The following is a 23539-nucleotide window of genomic DNA, read 5'->3' on the forward strand; positions in this document are numbered from 1 at the left end:
AATAGCACGTGTGGGAACTCTTCCTAAAATATATCCTACAGTCCCATAACCCTCCTGGCCTCTACCTTCATTAGTCATCGTCCTTCACCCACCCAAGCTCTTCTCTGTTTCCATTCTAGCCCTATACAGCCCTCTATTCCACCAACGCATCCACCGTCTTTTTACTTATCTTTTCCTGCCGCCCCCTCCTCCCCCCACCCCCAAATTAACCTCTGTACTGATACCTAGCTTTCCTCCTCTCCACTCACCTCATCCCCATATGCTGCATCAAGAGTAGCATTTTACCCCCCCCCCCCCCTCCCTACCCCTCTCCAGCCTCCTCCTTACACCCATCACCCGGTTTGCTTCTCACATCACGCACTGCTGCTCACATTCTGGCTTCGGTGGCCAGAGACTGTGGTCATGTGTGTGTGAGTTGCATTTCCGTGTGTGCAGTGACAGTCTTTTTGTTGCACAACTTTGCAACTCAGCACCTTCACTGTACGGTGAGTAGCAACACTTCTTTTCATAATTCTGTTATTATTCCATCCTGGATTTTCCATTGTTCAACATTAGATTTTCATCATGTATATGGGCAGGTTGTCTTTATATGTGGATAAATCAGAAAAGAACATGGCTTACCATATGCCTAGGATTCACAGTTTAAATTAACCTTTTAATTCAGCTTAAACAAAACCAGTATAAATAGTCTTTGAGACATAAGCCACTGATTTAGCTTATTACATTACACTGAAAAATATATCTCCATGCCACTTCTCCCATTGAACATCATTATGCTGAAAAATCTGGAACTTTAGTGACTAGTCAGGTTAGAAGATCCCACAGACCAATAATTTTCTCAGAAAATTTAGAGATAGTTTTCAAATCCTTAATACATTGACTGCTATGTGAGCCAATGTTGGCTCACAGTTACACAGGTTGTGACGCCACATGAGCCATATCTGGCTCACATCAGAGTTGTGTTTTGAGGCCTTGTGAACCTCATAGGGCTCACAGGTAACGTGTTTCAACTATAAGTTTAAAAGTTAACTCTCATATTCTTAGTATCCAATATTTTTGCAGTTGGTAGCCATGATATTCCTAACTGCAACTGTTGGGAATATACTTGACAACAACTCAGTTGTAGTAGTCTTTTGTTAGTTTTGCTGATTGGTCATGTATGCTAGTTGAGGTTACCTTTGTGTATTTGATTAGCTTCCTAGTTTGTTTAAGGCCAAAAGAAGACAAACTTTGAAGAAATTGAACAGCTAGTGAATGAGGCTATGCAAGATAGCTTATCAAGTTGTGAAAGTGACATTTTTGGTAACAAGGCGGCGACCCCTATTACGAGCCTGATAATGGATGTTGTGTTAGAGACCCAACAAAGCAACCGAAGTTTATTGAAAGTGATGACAAAGGGAGTGACTTTGAGGAACTGAGTATCTGTCATACACTTAACCCAGGTAATACTTTTCTTATCAGGTCTAGCTCTCCACAAGATACATTAGGCCCACAAGACCATTCCAGCTCTACAGACCATAATTATTTAAAACCTCCATTGTTGCAAAATGTTGTGGATGTGTTATACACGATGGCTATAATTCTGAAAATGACACTGATGTAACACCAGATGGGAATATTACCAATGTCACAGATCTAATATGTGCAGATGCTACTGAGGAGACAAAGATATTTCCTATGTGCTTTTCTGCTGCTTTATCAAATGATGTTGAGCAATTGTCTGCCAGAGGAAGCACATTTTAATTTCATTCATAATGATGTGTTAGTTTCTTGTGGCTGAAACAAATCAATATCTAAAACAAAAAATTAATTCTGAACAACTCAAGTCACAATTCCAGGTTAACAAAATGGGAAGAATAAATATAGCAGAGATGGAACGTTTTTTGTGGCATTGCAATGTGTATGGGCCTGGTAAAACGCTAAATTTAGCTTACTATTGGAGCACATCTATACTTTACTCTAACAAGGTTAGCTCCATTATGTCACGTAACTAGTTTGAAATACTCCTCAGACTATGTCATGCTTCTAATAATGTAACTAGACTTGAAAGGGATAGACTCCACAAAGTCCAACCACTCTTAGAACTGATAGTACAAAAATTCAAGGACACAATTTGTCCCCAAGAGGAAATTTGTATTGATGGGACTATTATCCCACTTAGAGGACATTTGTCATTTCAGCAACGTGTACCAACAAAAGGCATAGATATGGGGTAAAAGTCTTCAAACTTTGCCTTCCATCTGGCTATACATGGAACCTCTAAGTCTATGCTGGTAAGGAAGCAACTACAGGTATTTGTGTTTCACAAAAAGTAGTTATGGAGTTACTTGACCCTTTGTTGCACAATGGGATGACACTGTATTGTGACAATTGGTGCAGTAGTGTATCATTGGCTACAGAACTAATGAATACCTCTACCCCCCTTGTTGGCACTCTTCGGAATAACAGAAAAGATAACCCACAAACTGTAATTACACACAAAACTGAAAAAAAGTGGCGAACAGTATGTTCACAGAGCAACACAAAAATCTCTGATCAAATGGAAAGATAAATGGGATACGTTGATGATTTCTATCAAATGTAACAATGATATGGTGCCTGTAAAATGTAAAAATGGTGCGTAAGTTTTGAAATCCAAAGCAGTCACAGACTACAATGCTGCAAAGTCATTTATTGATGCATCCGATCAGACAAGCTCATACTCAACAACACTTCGGCGTACAGGTAAAGGTACTGAAAGATTGTTTCCGAAATCCTTTTCGGAACATCAGTTGTAAATGCTCAAGTGCTGTACAACTTGACAAACAAAGGCTCCAAGTCTCGCATACAAATAATTCCTTTCAAGGAGCATTTGACTCTACAGCTATTGAATGCCAAAGATCCACAACCACAAGCAACATTGCAACTGTTCCACGAAGATAACAGCCATCACCTTGTGATGGTAGATGGACCACAAAGCAGAGTATTCGAAGATTAGGTTCGTGGTGTTATAAGTGCCTGAAAAGAAAAGAAGAAAGAAAGGATGCTGCTAAGAAAGAGAAGAGGGTGTGCTCTAAATGCAATAAATGTGACAGTTTTATGTCCATCAAGTGCTTTAGTGACATTCACAATGCTGTGTTGAAAAAGTAGAATATTCTAAGACCTTTATTCAGGAAATTATTGTCAGACCAAGTAAAAAAAATGTAAATACTGTTATGTGTAGCTAATATAATCAAATAAACTAAATGTTTGAATCATTTGTTGAGAAATCATTTTTTATAACTGTTGTAGTTTTATATCACGTGAGCCACATGGGGCTGATGTGGCCACAGATTATAACTGTGTTAAAGTGTTGTTCTTGGGCCACGTGAGCCATATATGGCTCACACTTGTTATCAGTCCAGATCAGTCATAAATTGACATTTTAAGAAGTAACTTAATCCTACAGCTGACGAAAAACAATCGATTTGGCTTCAGACTTAATATTGTGATTTCAATGTCCATGGTCCAAATTTCATCAAGGCAGTTGATGTGTTAAATTGTGAAAATTAAAGAGAAATGTGAGTTAATGGAACATATCTGACCCGCCTTCAATTTGTAGATAACATTGTACTGCTTGCTCATAAAGCACAGACTTTAACAAAGATGGAAAGAACTTAACAGATCAAGTTTCAAAGCAAGCCTGAAAATTGGCTTCAATGACATTAATGGAATGAAACAGTTACAAAATGAGATTTTTTATTAAGATCAGTTGGAGACATCCATTACACACACACACAAGAAATGGCCTGGATTGCTTCAATCAACAAAATATGTTTACTAAAATTTCTTAAGTTTTTGAAGAGGAAGTTTTGCCATTAGTGTTATTACCACTTTTCAGTTACTGCAGTGAGACAAGGACTTTTAATGTGGAAGCTAACACAAAACAATTGATGGTTGCTCAGCAAACAGAAAAAATTGCTAGTTGCTCAGCAAACAGAAAAGAGAGAAATGTTGGGAATTACTTGGAGAAAAAGTAATATTAACAAACTGATCAGAAAACTGACTCGTTTGTCAATTTTAATCATAATGTAAACTAAATGAAAGTGGGCAGGATGTGTAGGCAGACATGGATTCCAAGGTTTACAAAATAAAAAAGTAGATGTACTAATAGGATGTGGGAAGGCAACAACAGGACATTTACAGGAACAACATGGATGTTTAGAAGCAGGCCTGAAGCATAATGCATACTGTTGATGACGACCACAAAAATTTGAACAATTTTACACTATGAATTTGCATAATGTAGGGAACAAAGGAAATGAAGTTTGACAATAAACGCTATGGACAGATTGAATTGTATTATTTCTAAGATCATGAACGACCCAAACATAATTGCATTTTAGACAGCATTTCTCATACTACAGCAATATCAGCTTCATTCCTGATGTTCTTTCAACTTAAATTACCTCAAACGAGGCAAGAGCCAGCATATCTAACACCAAAATCTTCATTTCACCAATCACTACCCTGTTAAGTCACTCTCCTCCATACTTTAACTCACTCCTAGCAGTTATGTTTTCTTGGCAGACCACTTCCTTTTGAACTTTTTGGGAAGTACTTCAGTATACTCTTGGATCAGCTTCTATTCTCCTATCACAGCCCTATCTGAGCAGTTGCCAATTCCAAATTCTGTCAACCATTGTGTCCTGCACATCAAAATCTTATCCCGACATCTTTGTTACTTACAAGCAGTTACCAGAATACTTGCTGCATGTCACCGATTGTCCACTTCCAGAACTATTAGCATATTCTTGGTCTTAGTTGTAATGTGTCAACTTTTGCACAGTGTGTATATTGCAAATGGTTCAACAATAGCTTTTCCTGTTCTTCCTTTGGATAACAATAACGGAATGATACGGCTCTCTGAGCTGAGCAAATCTCTGACATGTCAGTTTCGCATTTCCCATTTGCTATCAAAGCAGACCCAGCATGCTTGTATATTTTTCCACATCTATATTTCTCCTATGTCCAAATCTGTTGAGAGCTCTCCTACAGCAACATATTCACAAAAATTCTGCCATACTGATCTTCAAGTTCCCTTCTTTACAAATGATCTTTAAATTGTGTACCATGAATGAAAAAGGTCTGTCATCTTTAGCTATCAGCTCTTTCAGCAGAAAATGATAATGTGGAAAGATAATCTCTTACAGCAACTAACTACAGCGAAACTTTTGGTAATGGTAACAACTGAAGACTAAGAAGAACTATCTACATTTGAAAAAACTTTACACGTATTACCCATACTGCTTCAGAAATGACCAAAAGTTGTTTCAATTACTTTAAGAAAGGACCATAAATATTGGCAGCATTTTTGTTGTTTGGATGCCGACAGAAAAAAATCCACATTCAAAAAATATATTTCATTGTCTCTCTTCCTTCAACAACTTTCCAAGGTGAAGATTACAGTAAATATTAAACATTCTGTACCAACTTGTCGGTGGATACATTACAACATTATATTTAAGTAATAGTGCAATGAATTTGGAGTTTGCCAATACCAGTGTACTGCTGGATGCCTGAGTAGGCAGATGTCAAGGCATCCAGTCCCAGCCCCGTACCATTGTGCGCCGCAGCTGCAGAACCCAGGCCATTGATGGAGGCCATTGAGTTCAGTGGTGACCCTGTCAAGCTGCCTAGCCCCATGCTCGTAACAGGGCTCAGTGGGCTACCACCTGACGTTTGTCCTGTTAGCGACCCTGCAAGAAACACATTTCAGTTGCCAAGAGAATTCTCAAACATCACAAACAATACTGTTCATTCTAAAGCTCAATGATAAGTTGTAGTACTGTAATCCATGATAAGTTGTATTGTACTGCACACTGGCCTCTATTATTACAGATATAGGCAACTACGTTCTGCATAAATATTGACCTAGTATTGTAATTATTAAGCTAGCAGTGTAAGTTAAACAACACCTGTTTGACGTAACTCAGTGCGTGTTTTAAGATCAAAATTAAAACAAATTCTCTTGATGTTCCTGACCAAGGAGTGACTACTGCTGCACAAAGACATTCCAATTAACCTACTTGGAACTGTGTTTGCCTAAGGGAGACTGAAGTCTCCAGCGAGCCTTTTACCAGCAAGCTGAACTACTGATCTTCTATGGACTAAGTGCACTGCATTGCAAGAAAAAGTCTATCTGCATGGTATGGTATTGTAGGGTAATAAAGAGAAACTAAACACAATAGATTTGAAAGGTGTCTCTTTCAAAACCCCTGTGTAACTATTTTCCAAGAAGTAACAGGTGAAAGTGAGAAATACAGGGTGTACACACAGATAATATAAAGAATTTCCCGGATTTCCTGGTTAAAAAAGCACTTTTTCCCCATGTGAAAATACGCTGCTTCCAAGGTGAAAAATATGCTTTTTCCATGGTGACAGTATACTTTCCCTCGGAGCTGTAAAAATATCAATCCTTTGAATGGCAAAGTTTTTGTACATTAGCATAGGAGTTCCTGGCAATTCAGAGAATGAAAAAAATTTGTCAAAAAACTTTTGAAAAGACCTTTGATGTGCAGCAATGTTCACGCTGTATGTTTTCACATTCGTATTACGAAAGTATAGATTTGAATTCCACCAAATACAGCACATTAGTTTCCGAAGCATTTAAATCAAGACTGAAATGTGCTTTTGTAAGCCAATCACAGCTCGTCATGTGATCTCGCCAGCCAATGACAGCAAATACTCAGAGCATAGGACACGTGATGTCGTCAGCCAATGACAGCAAATACTCAGAGCATAGGACACGTGATGTCGTCAGCCAATAGGAACATTACTGTTAAATAGCGTGAACACACAAATAGAAAAGTTAATGGTTTAAACTAATGTACATAGTGTAGCTACAAGAAAAGCTTTCTAAAATATTGGTCTTTTTGTGTGTGTTACACTTGGAGGTACATCACATAAATATGCCAGTAAAGTTTTAAATAATGGCAATCTCTGGTCTTCTGGGCTCGAAATTCTTCTAAGTGGCTGGTCCTCAATACGTTAAGTTTTAAATGATTGTCACCTTCTGTGATTTAACACATTCATACCACATTCTCACAAGTAACAGAATTCATCTTGTGTTCCCAATATTTTCCCGTAACCTGTTAGAAATAGGTCTGTTTCAGCAGTTGCAAGAGAGCACCAGAAAACAGGCATTACTCTGCATGGGCAGTTATGGATTGAAGTGCATATTTGTAAGTCCAGATAAACAAAGAAGTATGCTGAACCTGGTATTAAGTTTTCCACTGCCGTTTTCAGAACGCAAATTTTCTTGGAGTAACCAGTACGGCATTATTTCATGCTTTGTTCTTTATTATGGCATAATGCCATACATACCAGAAGATGAAAGTGTGCACTTGAAATTCAGTGAACAGTTGAAACTAGCCAATAGTGTGGAATGAAACACTTCATTTCTACTAAATTGGTGCCGCTGCAGGAAATATCAATAAAAGCCACATTTATTTAGCAAACCGATGAAAATAACTTCATTGTTGTGCAAAGTGATTAAAGCTTGACTGCCAAAAATGTGGAAATAAAATATAATCAGAAAACAGAAACTAATAAAATTTTGGCCTTCCATAATTATATGAATTATTTTAATTCACTTGACGACTCCGGTCAAAGAAATCCGTTTTGTTTTCATCTGACGTGAGAACTATAAATGAGGAGGCAACAGCAAAATCACTTAAACACGTGGAGACTAATCCCCTCCCCACTGCAACTCAGACTACTCTGTGCATGCAAGAATCAGGCAGCTTAGGCACGCATCTGGCTGCTTGTTACTACTGTTGATACAGCTAACAGCCACATTTCAAGTTGCCAGAAGAGGGAAAAGGTACTGCCTATACGCAATTCAATTGCACATGCATGTGAGCCTGCTGGCAACTACTCAAACAAACTTAACATAAACAGTTGTGACATCACACTCGTCGGCAGCAGTTTACTGTTATGAAGCATTCTATAGACTTCGTCCTAAAGCCTTTGACACATTGTGCTGTTTATCATTTCTTTCTAGTTAAAATTACATAAACTTAACTATTGTCTAGAAGAATGAAAAATGCCCAGAATTCTAAAAAAAACTGCTGGGTTTTTCGCAGTTTTCTCTGAGACGAAAAAATTCCTGAGTTTTTCCCATAATTTGGTTGTCCCACACATATAAACGCTGAAATATTGAAGGTGATCCATTATTTCAACATGTTTCACAGAAAAAAATGTTTTTTAGCCACCAATATTCCTGTATTGTGATGATCTGCTCTCCTAATTTCAAACAAAGTGAGTTTTCCTCTTTGGTAGCACATGGACACCTGAATGTAAGGACTCTGCATGTGCCCAAGAACTACTGAATAATCCAAGGACACAATATGACTTAGGGACTGTCATTCCAACCATTAAGATATATGAAGTCTGTACATATTCAAACAACTTCAACAAAGTGTTATGAATAATATTCATCTCTTAATCTACTTTTACAAACGGTTATTGTAACTTAATTAAAAATTAATCACATATGCTTTGTATGATCCAAAGAAAAAATTTGTTCCTTCTCTACTACTATTTAAGTGTACCATTTATGTTACCTTTGGATGCAATAAAATAATAGCTTAGTAAATTTAAAGTTTTCACTATTGGTCCAGCTTTCAACAGGAGTTTCTATAGGCCAAATGCAATAAAATCTCTGTGAACATGGTATTTTGAGGATATCACACTTCATATCACTTCGTGTAGCATGCAAATTGGGGAGGAACGGAGATTGCAGGAGGGCAGAAGGTGGAGAGGGCTTGGAGGGGGGGGGGGGGGGGGGGGGGGGGAACTAGCAGGAGATAGATAGGGGGGGGGGAGAGAGGGAGAGAGGGGGAGAGAGGGGGAGAGAGAGAGAGAGAGAGAGAGAGAGAGAGAGAGAGAGAGAGAGAGAGAGAGAATATGTGGTGCAGGAAATCATTATCCACTCTCTTACTGCCATGCCATGCAGAGCTCTTTTCTCATATTTATTTGGGATAGGGCAATACCAGCAGCAGGATCATAAAATCTTTCATGCACAAATAAAGCAGACATATTTTGGAGGAAAACAACACTAATAAAATTTCCATTGGTTTCCATTTACACTAATTACTGGTTGACTATGGAACTAAGAGAAGTAACTGGAACCAATTACAGAATTTGGCAGCAAAGTTTGCCACTTGGTCCATGTGTTAAACTCAATCAAAGGCATACACAGTTAAATACAAAAAATGGTGTTGCTCAGATTGAAGTTACGCGGGGTAGAAGTGCTCACCTGTACTGCTTGTTTTTCCTAGGAGACCTGGATCCCATCGGAGAAGAAATGAAAGAACGAGTATTAGAGACTGATAAGTAGTTGCAAATCACCATTTATAATTCTCTAAATGTTCTATGAACAAAAACGAGGATACTAAGTGTTTCATATCAGGATTTGAAACTGTGTGTGTGAGAGAGAGAGAGAGAGAGAGAGAGAGAGAGAGAGAGAGAGAGAGAGAGAGGAAGGAGGGAACACACACACACACGGATCATTTGTATGTTGCAACGTTCACTGAGACAGATCCAAACAAATCTGTTATTTAGTTAGAAGGATTAGTTTTTTCGTATTTCACTGAAGTACTGTTTTCCTTTTACTGCAGATACCACCAGTTTATTTGACTACTAAGTATAATCTGCATAATCTCACCTGCACTACTTGCTTTCCTTAGGAGTGCTGAATTTCCCAGTGTATGGTTAGAAACAGAAAGAGAAAGCAGAAAATAATTAAACAATGAAGCACATAAACTGTCTGGAGGAGAATTATTTATAATAATATCCAGTTTAAGTGAACAGATACAGATTTAGATGAACATGAATACTGCTTGCAAAGCTACCATGCTGACGTAAAAAAAGGAAGTTCCACAAGTTGCGACACGGTCGCAAATTAAAAAAGCGATACAGGAACTATAGGACGAATTTCTTTTATTTTTCGTATGGATCACAAAACTTTTGATCTGTGCACTAACTGTATTTCATTTCCCACATTTTGCTGCATATCTGAAGATGGTCACTGCTGACCAAAACTAGTAGTTTAAGAATCTAAAGTTTTGAGATCACTAGTGGAAATAAAAGAAACTCATTCTAAAAATGAAGTTGTGAGCAGGCATATTTCTCCATTTTCATCCATACACAATAATTTACAGTGTCAAAAACATTGACGTTACACTCCACACAGTAACGAAGTGCCGAAGAAATGTAAGCTCTCTAAGCATGTAAATACAGCTGCACATGTGTACAACATTTGCAGTTATTTATGTAAACCATATGATGTAAGATGAGATGAACCAAGAGATATTCATTACTCAATACATCTTTTTATGTTACTATTTTACACTGATTTTCATTCCTAGGCTAATTGTAAGTGTCACAGGGAATCCATCCAGGAACCCAATAATGGAGCAAGAAACATCATATCAAGTTAACAGTGATAGTAACAGGAAACAAATGAAGGAATTTGTACCTTGTTTAATTACACAGGCAGACAATATCTGTGGCATTTTATAGAAAAATGTTACTAAAAGACGTTAAATCATTTTATAGACCAACATAAAATTACCACTGACACTAAAATTATGATGGCTATTTTAGTGCATTTTTTAAAAAAAATGGCCCCACTACCATGAAATCATTTATCATTATCCACCCAGAGTTCCAAGAAAAATGAATGACAAGCACTGATACGATCTGCTGTCGCCGACTGATAACCACGAACTTAATCGCACTACAGCAAATGTGTACGGCAGTTTGACCCCAAGAAATTAGCTCTACCTACAAAATATAATTAGTTTGTTAAAAAAAGAGACACATACACATACCTGCAGTCGAGTTGGTTAGGCTCGAGAGAGCTGTAACACAAACAAACACACAATCAAGGCATTAAAACTATTAGAACACAATCTTCAGTGTTTAAAAGGAAGGAAATCAACACTTCAACCCAACCACCATTAATTACAGAAGAGTGAGAATTTAACAGAACTTACAAACAGCCCAACAGTAGTAAGATAATTTTTATAGCAATCACACATCTTTGGAAACACAATACAAAAATTATTGAACAACACAGGTAACTTGCGTTACTTTTTCCTTCACTGTCTTATTGCATTATTTAGGAAGTACAAAAGCCACAATTTCATCAGTTAATAATATTTTTTTTACACACATGCGAGATATGGTTATTAGCACACAGAACCACATGTCTGACGATAACAAATGGTATTTTAATTACTTCTTACTGTTTACAGCCTGCAATACATTCCAAAAGCAACTACAAACATGCGTATATGGTTGTTTAATGTAAGCTGCAGAAAACAATTGTAATTTACGGCCCAGTAGTTTACAATGTACAAACAACACACATTAGAATTTGTATAAACTTATGAACATCCATAACTCTGAAATTGAAATTGTACCCACAATCTTCAAATGGTACGCAAACTCAAGCCTTGGAAGTTCACATGCATACACTATGTCTTCTTAGCACCCCATGTACAGATGGATGCCATTTTCATACAGTCCATTTTGTTGGTAGGTGCAGCAATTTCTTTAATATCACTCACACATGTTCACTGGAATGTAGAGAAGTTCTACAACCAAGAAGCCTTAAGCAATAATGTAAGCAAAACAGATTGTATCAGTTGTTTCTCTTTTAGAATCTCACATTCCACTAGTCATTAATTCCCTGTCATTATTTTCTGAAGAAAGTTCTGGTATGTGTAGTTTGCCTTGTTTAACTTCATAGCTTCAGAGGTAGGAGACTAGAAATCAAGATTTTTTGGGTTTTCATTTCCAGGATAGTCTTTTTTTTCTTTTTTCTTTTTCTTTTTTTTTCTTTTTTTTTTTTTTTTTCCCCCCCCCCCCCCCCCCTTCACTTACTGTAACAGTCTGCTGTGTTTACATAAAAATTTCTAAACTTTACCATGATTGGATTTCAACATAACATTATAGGGTTGACTTGTTAGATAACAAGTCAATATGGGCTTGTCGTATCATCTCCAACAGCACTACACCTACAAAAACAATGTAAATTTAAACCACTGTGTAAATGGTTGATTTACGCCATTTTACTGAAGGTTTTTACCTAAATCAAAGCACAAATCTCGACAAATTTTTGACTCTGGCATAGAGAAGGGTAATAGGTTGTCATTTTGGCTTGATGCAATTTGAGGTACAGTCATGAGTTATGATGGACCAGCCTATCTACATACTTTAACACAAGTCAGTGAAAAATTGTAGGAGTGCAGTCCCAACTGCTAATTACTCAATGTGGCCCTTCTCTTGTTGTGTACACACAATAAATGAACATGATAATGAGTCCACAGATCACAGACATCACTATTACCATCATTTTATTAGCATTGGATGGAAGATCATCTATACATTGCAAGAACAGGTGTGGTCCCAGAACTGAACGCTTTGGAATGCCAATGGTAATCTGTCTTCCACACTGAATTGGATTCATCATGAGAGCTCCCATCAGTTAAACATAAGATGAACAATTTAAAGTCCTCAAAAGCCATGAATGTAATGTTTCTTCAAAAGAATGTTGTGGTATGCAGTCAAATGCCTTAGATAAATAAATATCCCGACAGATGAAATCTTGTCATTCAATTATTTAAACACATTGTGACCAAAATAGTATATGAAATGTTCAGTGGAGTGGTCTTCCTAGAATCCCAATTTTGATTGATCCAGAATCTTATATTTGCAGATATGCTCAACCATTTTTGAATACATCATGTTCTTTAAAATATTTGAGAAGGAAGTTAGTAGTGAAATGGGTGAATAGTTGTTAATGTCTGTGCAATCAACTTTCTCAAAGAGTGGTCTAAAGATGACATACTTCAATCTGTCTGGAAAGGTACCTTGTGAAAGTGATGCATTTTTGTCATTAACCCACTAATTATTTTTGTTCTTATGGGAGATAATTTTTTCCAATTTCCATTATATAGTTTAGGGAGGTCTTGGATTGACAGAATGCTTGTGGTACTTATTGTTGCATATACTGCAATGCTTTTTATTCTGAACTGACTGTCCCTAGTTTCTCAGTTACATGTGAAAGTCACTGTTGAATATGATTGCTAAATGTTTTGTGTTTAGAGTTACTCATATCTGACATGAAATTTAACTTCTTGATTATCTTATAACCCTTCTCAATAAGGAGTAATACATATTATAATATGAAAGCAGCTGCACATCTGAGATCAGGAACACTTTGTGTAGTTCTCTCTTTTTGTTACTTATACCTGAACTCTTATTTTTATTATTATCATCATCATCCAAGGTTTGACACATTGCTGGTGCCATATTTTCATTGGGAAACAGCTGTTAAAAGGAGAGAGAAAATTACTGTGAAACGCATAAAATTGCGTTATTGCCTAATATGCCTAATTTTATGGCTGATGCTTTGCAGACACCTTATAAAGGCGTCCACTGTCATCTCATTAGCTGTGCTAAAATTTTTCCTAGTTAACATGTTTTACAGTTGTTATATTGTCTGTTAATGTACTGACATTCTGCACAATTAAAGTGTAAAAGTTTAAAACTAAGGTTAGACTTTAACTTTGAAGGAAAATTCCTTTGCCATGATTTTGCTCAGATTTTTTCAAAAATTAATATTGAAATAACCGTAATTTTTATTCTTTATTTCCTCTAGTCAGACAGGAGACATCATAATATTTCAAACATTACTTAGAATATCTGATAAATTCCCAGTGGAAATCTTTAAAGTGCAATTATTTTAACTGTTTATAAAATTGGTGATACGTGTTACTCACTGTGTCTGTTTTATCACACCCTACCCAATCTTTCCCTCGTTCTTTGTGCTAGTGGTGAATGAGCAGTACAACTGAGATAGGGACTCCCAACAAACACGGGAAAGGTTGCAGTACGTATGGATCGAAAATGACAATTCGACTTAACTTTCGTATGCCATCAGCCCTTGTGATTAATGTTTATTGGATGGGTTGACTACCAGCCCGTGTAAGCAAATGATCAATGTTTTTAGAATGGATTCGACTGTGTGACTCTTGGTGAACCATCCCAGCAATTTAAAGGTAGGCAATGGCTGTGTGTGGAGGAGTAGTGATATAGACAGGTGGGTGTGGGCAGTGTGGTGGCGTTGGGGCTGCATCCATGAAAAGCAGGCGTAAGATAGGAGTATGGAGCACAAGTCAAGCTTTTTTTTTGCAAAACTGCAATTATGTCGTTCCTGTGGTGCTAGTATCATTGCTTAGTTGTGAATCAGACAAACTGTGCCCTAAAGACTAACTGATGTGCTTGTTTCCTGTTTAGAATGAAGTGTATAAATAGCACAATCCTGTTTAGAATGAAGTGTATAAATAGCACGAACAATCTTACTACTGAGAAAAAATTATACCAGTTTAGGACCACCAAGACTGGATTTAAATACTGTACAGATGCGAAACGCTACACTATATTTACCAGAAAATTTACTCCTACTTTATACAAATATGCAGCCTGGCAGTGTGAATGTGAAGTAAGTGTCTGGTAACGAATGTCGCAGAATGCCTTGGGACCACAGATGGGATAATGGACATTAAATGCTTCACTGATGAAAATAAGAACTTAAACAGAGTTAACTCCACATAAACTTTAGCACCGAGTCTGCTATGCTTCAGAGAATTTTTGTATTTTCATGGTTATCTCAATCCGACGGCAAAATTGGATTCCGCATTGACGGAACATATTGACAAACTGATAATCTTTTATTATTTTGGTTTTCTACAACAATTTCAGAGCTAGCTGCTGGCCTATCTATGCTGTTTGGTAACAGTCCATTTCTAAAGAAATATCGCAGACAGATTACGTCACAACTGAAGTAGATGAAATGACAGCTTGTGCAACTATGCCTCAACTAGTACTTATTGTTCAGTACTGATTGCTCAGAGTTATGAGCAGTAGGCACAATGGGATGCAGGTATGTGTGAAAGCAGCATATGAAAGAGCAAATTTGTTATGACAACCAACTCAGCCTCATTATAGAATATTGTGTAACACAAAACTAAGATTTTAGAATATTTTTTAACCATTTGCGGGGATTGTTTACTTTCTTCGCAAAGATAATGAAAAGCACTGTCATACTGGATGATGCAAGAAATGCTGACCCAAGAAGGAATTTTAAAATACGGTGAGTTAACACTGTATTTAAGTACAAGAATGAAATAGTAGAGTGGCTTGGGATTGCTGATGATGATACTGTAGAAATGATGATTCAACAACCAGGAAAGGAGCTTCACCTCAGAAACTTCCACAACAACAACAACAACAACAACAACAACATGTTTCTCTTTTGGCTTCAGTTTTTCGTCTAACACCTATTTAGCCAAGTGTAGCAAACTCGATGCAACAGTTTATGTGCCGTTCACTCAATTTAGGTTTTTATCTTCATCAGCTAAGCATTTAATGTCTCTTGTCCCATCTGTGGCCACAGGACATTCCACAACTTTCATTATCAGACACGTGTAACAGAAGAAAGCATTTCTTATTTCACATCCACATTGCAACATTTGTTTAATCAGCTACACTGTGGGGATTATGGTAGTGTGAAAGCTGTTGAGAATATGTCTCATTTCAAGTCAACAATACAATTGATGCGAAATTCTCCTCATCTGGATCATAATTAGGATAACGGAAACAGAAATGAAAAGATTGCAAGCCCAAAACATTCCTGAGTTTTAGGCTCCCATAAAACTGCTGCAAAGATCATACAGTGACAGCCTTGTTATGGTTAACACTGACGATTGTTTCACACTTATCGATCACTTGTCAGTGGGTATATTATTCCAGTCCAGTTTGTTTCCAAAACACAAGCTCTTATTTCCTGGCAAAGAATTTCAGACTTCAATTAAATTATTTGACTTAAACAAAATGTACTGCGTCAGGAAGTGACAGTCATCCACAGCAGAAATTATTTCCAGGCTGCAAATGGGGCTTTAATACTTTTGGATTGTATCCGAGAGAATGATTTTGAAACTGTTTTACCGGAATCAGTGAAACTTCTACAAATTATTTTTACAATGCCAGTGACAACAGTGGAAAGTGAGAGGCATTCATCCACAATGGGAAGAATAAATGCTTTAACCAGAAAAAACAGTGGAAGAAGAGACACTGTACACCTGGGCTATGTGCTCTATTGGTAAAAAAACTTTTGAATGTGCATAATCTTAACAAGCTTGTAATAAACTATTTTGTTTAAGTGAGAAAGAGGAGACTGGACGCCATCTATAAACATAGTAATTAGGGTAACAGAGTTATTTTAATTTTATTTCTTAAATTACTGTCTTGTGGGCATACAATTTTAATACTATATATTTGTTGGTAAATTTTTGTATTTTGGTATCCAAGTAAAAAAGGTTTGAACTGTGTCACTTGCTAATAAACTAAATGCTGTATTTTCTCCATAAAATGGATGTTCCAAAGGGATAAAGGGATGAAATGTCACTTACAATATAAAAAATAACCACACACACACTGTTTATGAGTTTTGCAGTGACATTTATCTTCTCCTTATCTTTGATTAGGATTCCACACAAAAGAATACAGCACTATGGGAAAGTCAAAAGCTTCATTAGCAATACATCCAAATAAACAGATTACACCCTCACATTCTCTTTTAAACTGCCACTGACAGCAAGACATTAATATTTATTATTGTTTAGCGAAAACTATCACTCACAAACGGATTATACACTGAATGAAAAGAGCATCAGTTACAGCCTTCTCTCTCCGGAACTATGCAGCTTCCTCTTACAGAATACATCTAGCATATCCAGTTGCGGGGAGAGTTATATTTATGTGTATCTTCCAACCATGCCTTGCTTTGTACAATTTTTCAAGAGCTGCTTTTTATGTTTGGAAAGATAAGTGGGAATGTCACTTTAGAATTTCTGTGTGGTAATAGGTGATTGTGCTCACACTAAAACTAACGTCTGATGCAAGATCCACAAAGCAACACAAGAAAGGAATCTCTCACAAATGTCAGTAAAATCCTTAAGTGCAAATAGGTAAGCATTGTAAGGTATATGCACTAGCAATGTACACGCAACTCTGAAGTGAGAAAACCAGAAAGGATGCTACTATTAGCTACAGGCAAATGTGTATTAAAGAAATATTAGTAACGAGCCACAGTAAATAAAAGGTGCATGGAAACTGCAAGAACATGGAAAATTTCAGACCAACCTGGACTACTTAAACCAGATGCACTGGATCCTATAAAAAGGAAAACATTTACTGTAAGTCCTCACAGCTTTTACTACCACAGATGGCATATTTTTAAATAGAAGTGTCTAGGACACAATCTCAAATGATTATAAAGCAACAACAGTTAATTAAAATTCAAAATAGAGTACTTTAATACCAGTAGTTTAATGTAAGATGAATGGTACTTAGCGTTATGTAATTATCACTGAACAAGTTCTGACAAAAGTTGAATAATGCTTCACCAATTTTGCAAATGACAGAACTCTGAATAATCTCTGCTTTACCAAAGAAACAATAAAAACTTTCTGAATACACAAAATTCATAGTCATCTGATTAGATAAAACCCAATCCTAGTACAAATTATAAGCTCCCCATGACCAGAAATTGTACAATTATTAGAATTTTCTAGGCTATTGTGTCTGGTCAAATGCATTTTCTTATTAAATTGAAATTTCTTCTTCATCTCTCAGAGAATCTTCAGAGGGTAGGGGAGGTCATGGCTTCAGTTCTTTTCACACAGTGGCTCACTACTCAGTCTCTGCAGATTATCTTTTATTGTTGGTAATCAGTTATGATGGCAGATATTTGATATTTAAGAAATATTTGTACACTAGTACCCAAATCATAATTTTTTTGTTTGTTCTCACATATCACATTTTTTTTGTTCTTTGTCAACATATGACAGTTATACGCTACTTCACCAAACTTGGTAACTGTTTATCAAAACCCAGACCGTATGTTTCTCACCTCTACCCCATCCACCACATAATTACCAACCCTAACATAGATACATCTATACTATTGCCAGTGTCACTTGCATCACATTTCTACACATCCCTCCCTCCCTCCCTCCCTCCCTCCCTCCCTCCCTCCCTCCCTCCCTCCTTCCACCCTCCCCACATTCAAGTGGGTGGGCAGTTAACCCTGTGTGGATGTAAACTTTAATCACTGAATGTAAGCATTAATACGGTACTGTTAAGTCCTCGACGAACTATGAACATGTGAATCACAAAATTTAGAAGGTAAATATTCTAATCAGCACTGTGTGGTGTGTTTAGTGATAGTTGGATCTATCAGTGACTAGCTGACAGTGTGAATACTGAAACACCACTGGAAAATAGTTGTCTTACTTTTAGACAAGTTGTTTCAACATCAGCAAAAATAAAATAATTATCAGAATGAAATTTAGCACACCAGCCCTTGTCTTGAAAGAAAGTAATAACAGCGAAGTATTGCACTATCAGAGCAGGCAACCTTTAATTCTCATTTCTAATGACTCAATCCATCACTATCCTCAATCCCTTACTAGCACCTAGTTAGCACTTTCTGCCAATTATGAGTTCTCAGGATTTTAGTCCCTTCTTCAGGTTCACCAATTCAAATTTTTCGTTCTTTGTAGCTGTATTTATCCCATAAACTATGAGAAAGGTTTTAATCCTACACAAGCCTCAATACATGCTATGTTTCCGCTTATGTTTGTCTGTCTGAAAATCCTATCCATTTCACAACTGTAAGTAGTTGGTAGAAGACACATTACAATATTATCTCACTTTTTATCTTTCTGTTTATCTTACATTTCCTCACTTTCATACTACATTCATAAGATCTTTGATACACGCAAAAGCTATTTTAGACCATAATAAACTGCAGTCTAATTTTATAGTTGATGTATACCAGCTGCAAGGTAACAGTGAAGCTGTATGACTTAAGTTAAGAAATTACACATATTAGTTATTGCTGGACACAGGAGACTGTCCACATGAATAAGATGTTGAAAATATGTGAGATCTAACAAGAAAGAATGTGAACACAGAATTTAAAAACTAATTATAAGAATACTTGTCAAAATGAGAAAAACAGTCTTTAAAGTGTACAAGAAAAATAAACAGCAATCATACTACAAAATATTTTTCTTGGAACAGAACATGGACCAAATAACAAAAAGAAAACTAATAAATACAACTGAGAGAATATGACTTCTGTCAAAGGCCTGGAGGTTGCACATATAAGAAAAGGGAAGATCAAGATTGTGTGTTGGATTGGGCATTTCTTCATCATAAACCTACAGCGCACTAGGAAAAACTGTGTGCATGAAACTGACTATATCCTCATATGAAGTATAACTATATTATAAAAATACTGATTTATCTAGTTTTATCCCATTTATTGTATTACTGAAGAAAATATTTACTGACCTGTAGGTGATACCTGCAGATTAGTTCCACTGCCACCAGTCATCGCTGCAAGTGTTACAAGATTCTGCATACTCATAGGACTGACCGCTGCAACAGAGAAACATGTGTTTTCTCTAATAACTCTCTCTCTCTCTCTCTCTCTCTCTCTCTCTCTCTCTCTCTCTCACTCACTCACTCACTCACTCACTCAGTTTCAGAAAAGACTTACTAATAATTAAATTTACACTTACAAGTGACAAAGGTCATTCTGAAATTAAAGAGATTTGTTTCTTCAGAAATTTTTATTAAAGGTAATGAAAGAAAACTTATTTTACAACAGATTTTTACATCTTTGCTGTTTTTCTATCATCATCCAAATTCAAACATCTTTCACAGCACTCCACAAACTTTCCTATTCCCTCCTGCATACTTAGTTGCTGCCAAGTAGTTGAACTAGTCATTAACAACCTCTTTCAGTTCACTGTCAATTCTTTCATGCTTTCCACCCAAAACATCCTTCAATTCTGGAAGAGGATGGTATTCCAGTGCAACCTGTTTTAGAGTAGATCGCACAAGTTCAAAAACCTCCCACTTTAATTGCCGATGCAAAGCAGAATGTTGGTGAGCATTACTGTGAAGCAGGACTTAACCCTGGACAACAAATCATGCCACTTGTTTCAAAGGGGCAGCGTAACTTGTGAAAGGTCTTACAGTAACTGCTGCATTTACATTCTCTCTTCTAAGCTTTAACTCAATTAGGAGTAAGCCTATTCTATCCCAAAATACTGTAGCTATAACCTTTTCGGTGCTCAATATTTGTTTTCAATTTTTTTTGTGGCTCATGAATCATACCGTTCCACTGACTGGTTCTTCCTTTACAGTGATTTCTGCAAAACCTAAGTCTCATCACCAGTAACAGGGTCAAAAACCCTTCTGCATCCTTTTTACACAAAACCAAAATCTCATCACCAGTAACTGTGCAAGACAAATCCTCTTCTGCGTTCTTGTTGTACCAACTGAGAAATGTCAGTGCAGCTCTCATTCGTTGTTTGTTGTGTTCATCTCTCATAAGTCAATGAACCCATATGCCACACACTTTCGATAGCCCCGTTCAGGATTGACAATTTCATAAGGAACTGATCATGAAATTTCAAGGAAGCACAAGCTCACTCCATCAATAGTGAAGCTATTGCCACAATCTTTGAAATGAGTTCCTGTCACGAATGAAGACTGGCCCGATTGCTCATTATAAGGAATATATTTTCATCTGCCATTAAACAAGACGCAAAATTTTTGGACCGAAGTTAAATTATCACTTTTCAATGGGCTTTGGCGATTCAATTCAGTTATTGTATTACATTACAAACCTTGCATTTGGCATAATTGTTAGTTTCGCCAAACATTTTAAAATTGCACAAATAAACAGTGAATCACCAATCCCCCTTGTCATTAGCATCATATTGACACTGACAGTAAGGAAGGTCTCAGACATAGATGCAAGGATGGGGGAGGACTAAGCGACTCAACAGATAAAGCATTCTTTACTTTTAAAATGACCCTCATATTCTGCTACCCAAATGATAAAACTGACGTCCTACTTTTGGTGTCTCATTTCCTAATCAAATTCCCTTCAGCTTCACCTCACTTAACTCTACTTTATTTCACTGCCCTTCTTTCACTTCTGTCGATGCTCATCTTATAACCGTTCTATTCAACTGCTCTTCCAAGTCCTTTTCTGTCTGTACAGATTTACAATGTTATCAGAAAACCTCAACACTAATTCCCTTTCTAAATTTCTTCCTGACTTCATTTACTGCTTGCTCAGTTTACAGATTAAATAACATTGGGTATAGGCTCTCTCTCTCTCTCTCTCTCTCTCTCTCTCTCTCTCTCTCCCCCCCCCCTCCCCCTCTCCCTTCTCAACTACTACCACCATTTCATGCCCTCCAACTCTTAGAACTGTTTATTAATATAGGAAGAGTTTCCCATTTGAGTCTGCATCAAGCATTTTGTGAGGAACACTACATAGATTACTTAATAAAATTTCTTTATTACACAGTTTTGGTTACACAGTTTTGGTTACTGTCATCAGATACCAAAAAATTTAGAACTTGCAAAACAAAGTTCAGGGTCACTATTAAACACCTTTCTGCAACGTCTTTTCTGAAGTACATCTTAGGGGTAGTATTGCCTCTATGTACCAATATTTTTCCGTAACTCACACTCGCCTTCCTCGGTGCCTCTCTGTCAATAATTATATCACTATTTTACATTCATGACTTACTGAAATGAAGGTTTTGTAATATTCAGCAGCTGCCTTCTTTGAAATTGCAATCATCACGTCCTTCTTTAAGTCCGAGAGTATTTTGCCTTCCTCATACATCACACAACAGGTGGGACAGCTTTGTCATGGAATATCCTGTCAACGATCTCCAAAATTCTGAGGAAACGTCATCTACTCCAGGTACCTCATGTGACTTAGTTCTTTCAAGCTGAGTCAAATTCTTTTCACAGATTCATGTTTTGCACCCCAACTTTATGAACTTTCTCTTCTCTTTCCGTAACATTGTCCAATTTGTTTCCTTCGTATAGATAGTTCTTCCATATTTTCCTTCTACCTTTCAGCTCTTAATATTTCCCCCCAAAGGAATATTTAATATTCCTAGAGGCACATATAGCTTCCCCAAAGTCAAGGCATGCCTGTAAAGCTTTACATTTCTCTTGTAGCCTGTTCTTATTTGCCATTTTGCACCTCCTGTTTGTCTCATTTCTAAGACTTCCATTCTCCCTTTCATTTAATTAACTTTCTGCACTTTTATATTTTCTCCTTTTATCAAATACATAAAAATTAAAATTTGTGTTAAAAAACTACAAACAAACAAACTTTTCAAGTTTCATGTGTGTCAGCAAACAAGTATCAAGCACTGCATATTCGTTGATATAACGAAATGTTTTGATCAATATGTTCATACTTACTGGGGTTTGCTACTGATAAATTAGCTAATGTTGCAAGTCCCTGAAGATTTGCTGGATTGATGTCTGTGCTTGCAGTCCCTGTAGAGCCTGTTAAGTTTAATCCTGTGGAATTCTGTAATGCTGCTAAACTCTGCAGACCTGTGACAGAAAATATCATAGTTAATAAATCACTGGACAAGGTTATGGAGATTTTAATGCTTCCAACAAATTCCACACATGCAACCCATAATCATTGTAATGTCAGAACTTTGTCCTAGTAGCAGTAGCAGCAAATACCACCACCACCACCACCACCAATAAATACTACAGGGCAGCAGGTGCAGAAGTATAATCAAGAAAATGTGACTACCTCCTAGTCCTTGGCTTTTGAATTGTACAAACCAATCAAACGTAGATAACCAGGCACACAGTATGTTTACAGAACTGCAGCCATTCCCACCAGTGATGTGTTATCAATATATGTTTTAATTCTTTCATTTTGGAAGTAGTTATGTCCTATGTTTTTATTTCCAGCTAGATTTCACTGAAATGAGCAACACTTTACTCTGCGACTGCCGTTTACTTAACGAGTTCAGTTATTCAGTTCGTAGCCTTGATGTGTCGTTGGCAATAATGCAGCAAGCAGAATGTAAGGCAAGTTTTAAAACAATCTTATAGAACATACCATTCTCTATATTTCACTAGAAAATAAGGAAAATATTTCATACGTATACAAGGTGATCATTATTATGAAACTATTTTATGTGAAAATAATGTCAGACAGAAAGTAAAAAGGGATCTCTTGTTGGAGGTGTAAATTTTTCAGTACAACCAAAAACCGAATAATGTCTAAAATATCTATTTTCATTTTTTGTGTGTTGTAATTATTTACATTATTCTGCACATGCTCATACTGATTTTAAGTTATTTGAATTTAACAAGTGCGAACAGTATCATTAAAGAAAGTTGACTCAAGTCTTCTGAAAACTGATCTCTTGTCTTTATGGGGAAATTACTCTGGCCGAACAAGAGGCACTCTTTCTGTCTCTCAGCCATGTATGCAGTGCTTCACAAAATAGTATCACCTAAATTTTATACACATTTTAAGGAGCTCGTAATAGTTTTTTTTTTTTATACAAGAAGAACATTT

General features: G+C 36.7%; 1 protein-coding gene across 16 annotated transcripts in view; it reads right to left on the reverse strand.

Annotated features, from left to right (window-relative positions):
- LOC124802672 (CUGBP Elav-like family member 2) overlaps nucleotides 1-23539 on the reverse strand; it is an 858657-nt gene that overhangs the window by 25098 nt on the left and 810020 nt on the right. For 3 of the 16 annotated variants that reach the window (XM_047263585.1, XM_047263601.1, XM_047263600.1), the window contains 7 exons: nucleotides 22411-22548; nucleotides 19456-19542; nucleotides 17239-17268; nucleotides 10851-10886; nucleotides 9689-9715; nucleotides 9281-9307; nucleotides 5520-5717 (listed from right to left, as the gene is read on the reverse strand). In XM_047263585.1, the coding sequence (XP_047119541.1) occupies nucleotides 5520-5717; nucleotides 9281-9307; nucleotides 9689-9715; nucleotides 10851-10886; nucleotides 17239-17268; nucleotides 19456-19542; nucleotides 22411-22548 (543 nt within the window). The remainder of the gene's footprint in view (nucleotides 1-5519; nucleotides 5718-9280; nucleotides 9308-9688; nucleotides 9716-10850; nucleotides 10887-17238; nucleotides 17269-19455; nucleotides 19543-22410; nucleotides 22549-23539) is intronic. The other 13 variants (XM_047263587.1, XM_047263588.1, XM_047263586.1 and 10 more) reach the window with 13 other exon arrangements.

This window comes from Schistocerca piceifrons, chromosome 6 (genome assembly GCF_021461385.2).
Source record: "Schistocerca piceifrons isolate TAMUIC-IGC-003096 chromosome 6, iqSchPice1.1, whole genome shotgun sequence".
In the NCBI taxonomy this organism is placed as follows: Eukaryota; Metazoa; Arthropoda; class Insecta; order Orthoptera; family Acrididae; genus Schistocerca; species Schistocerca piceifrons.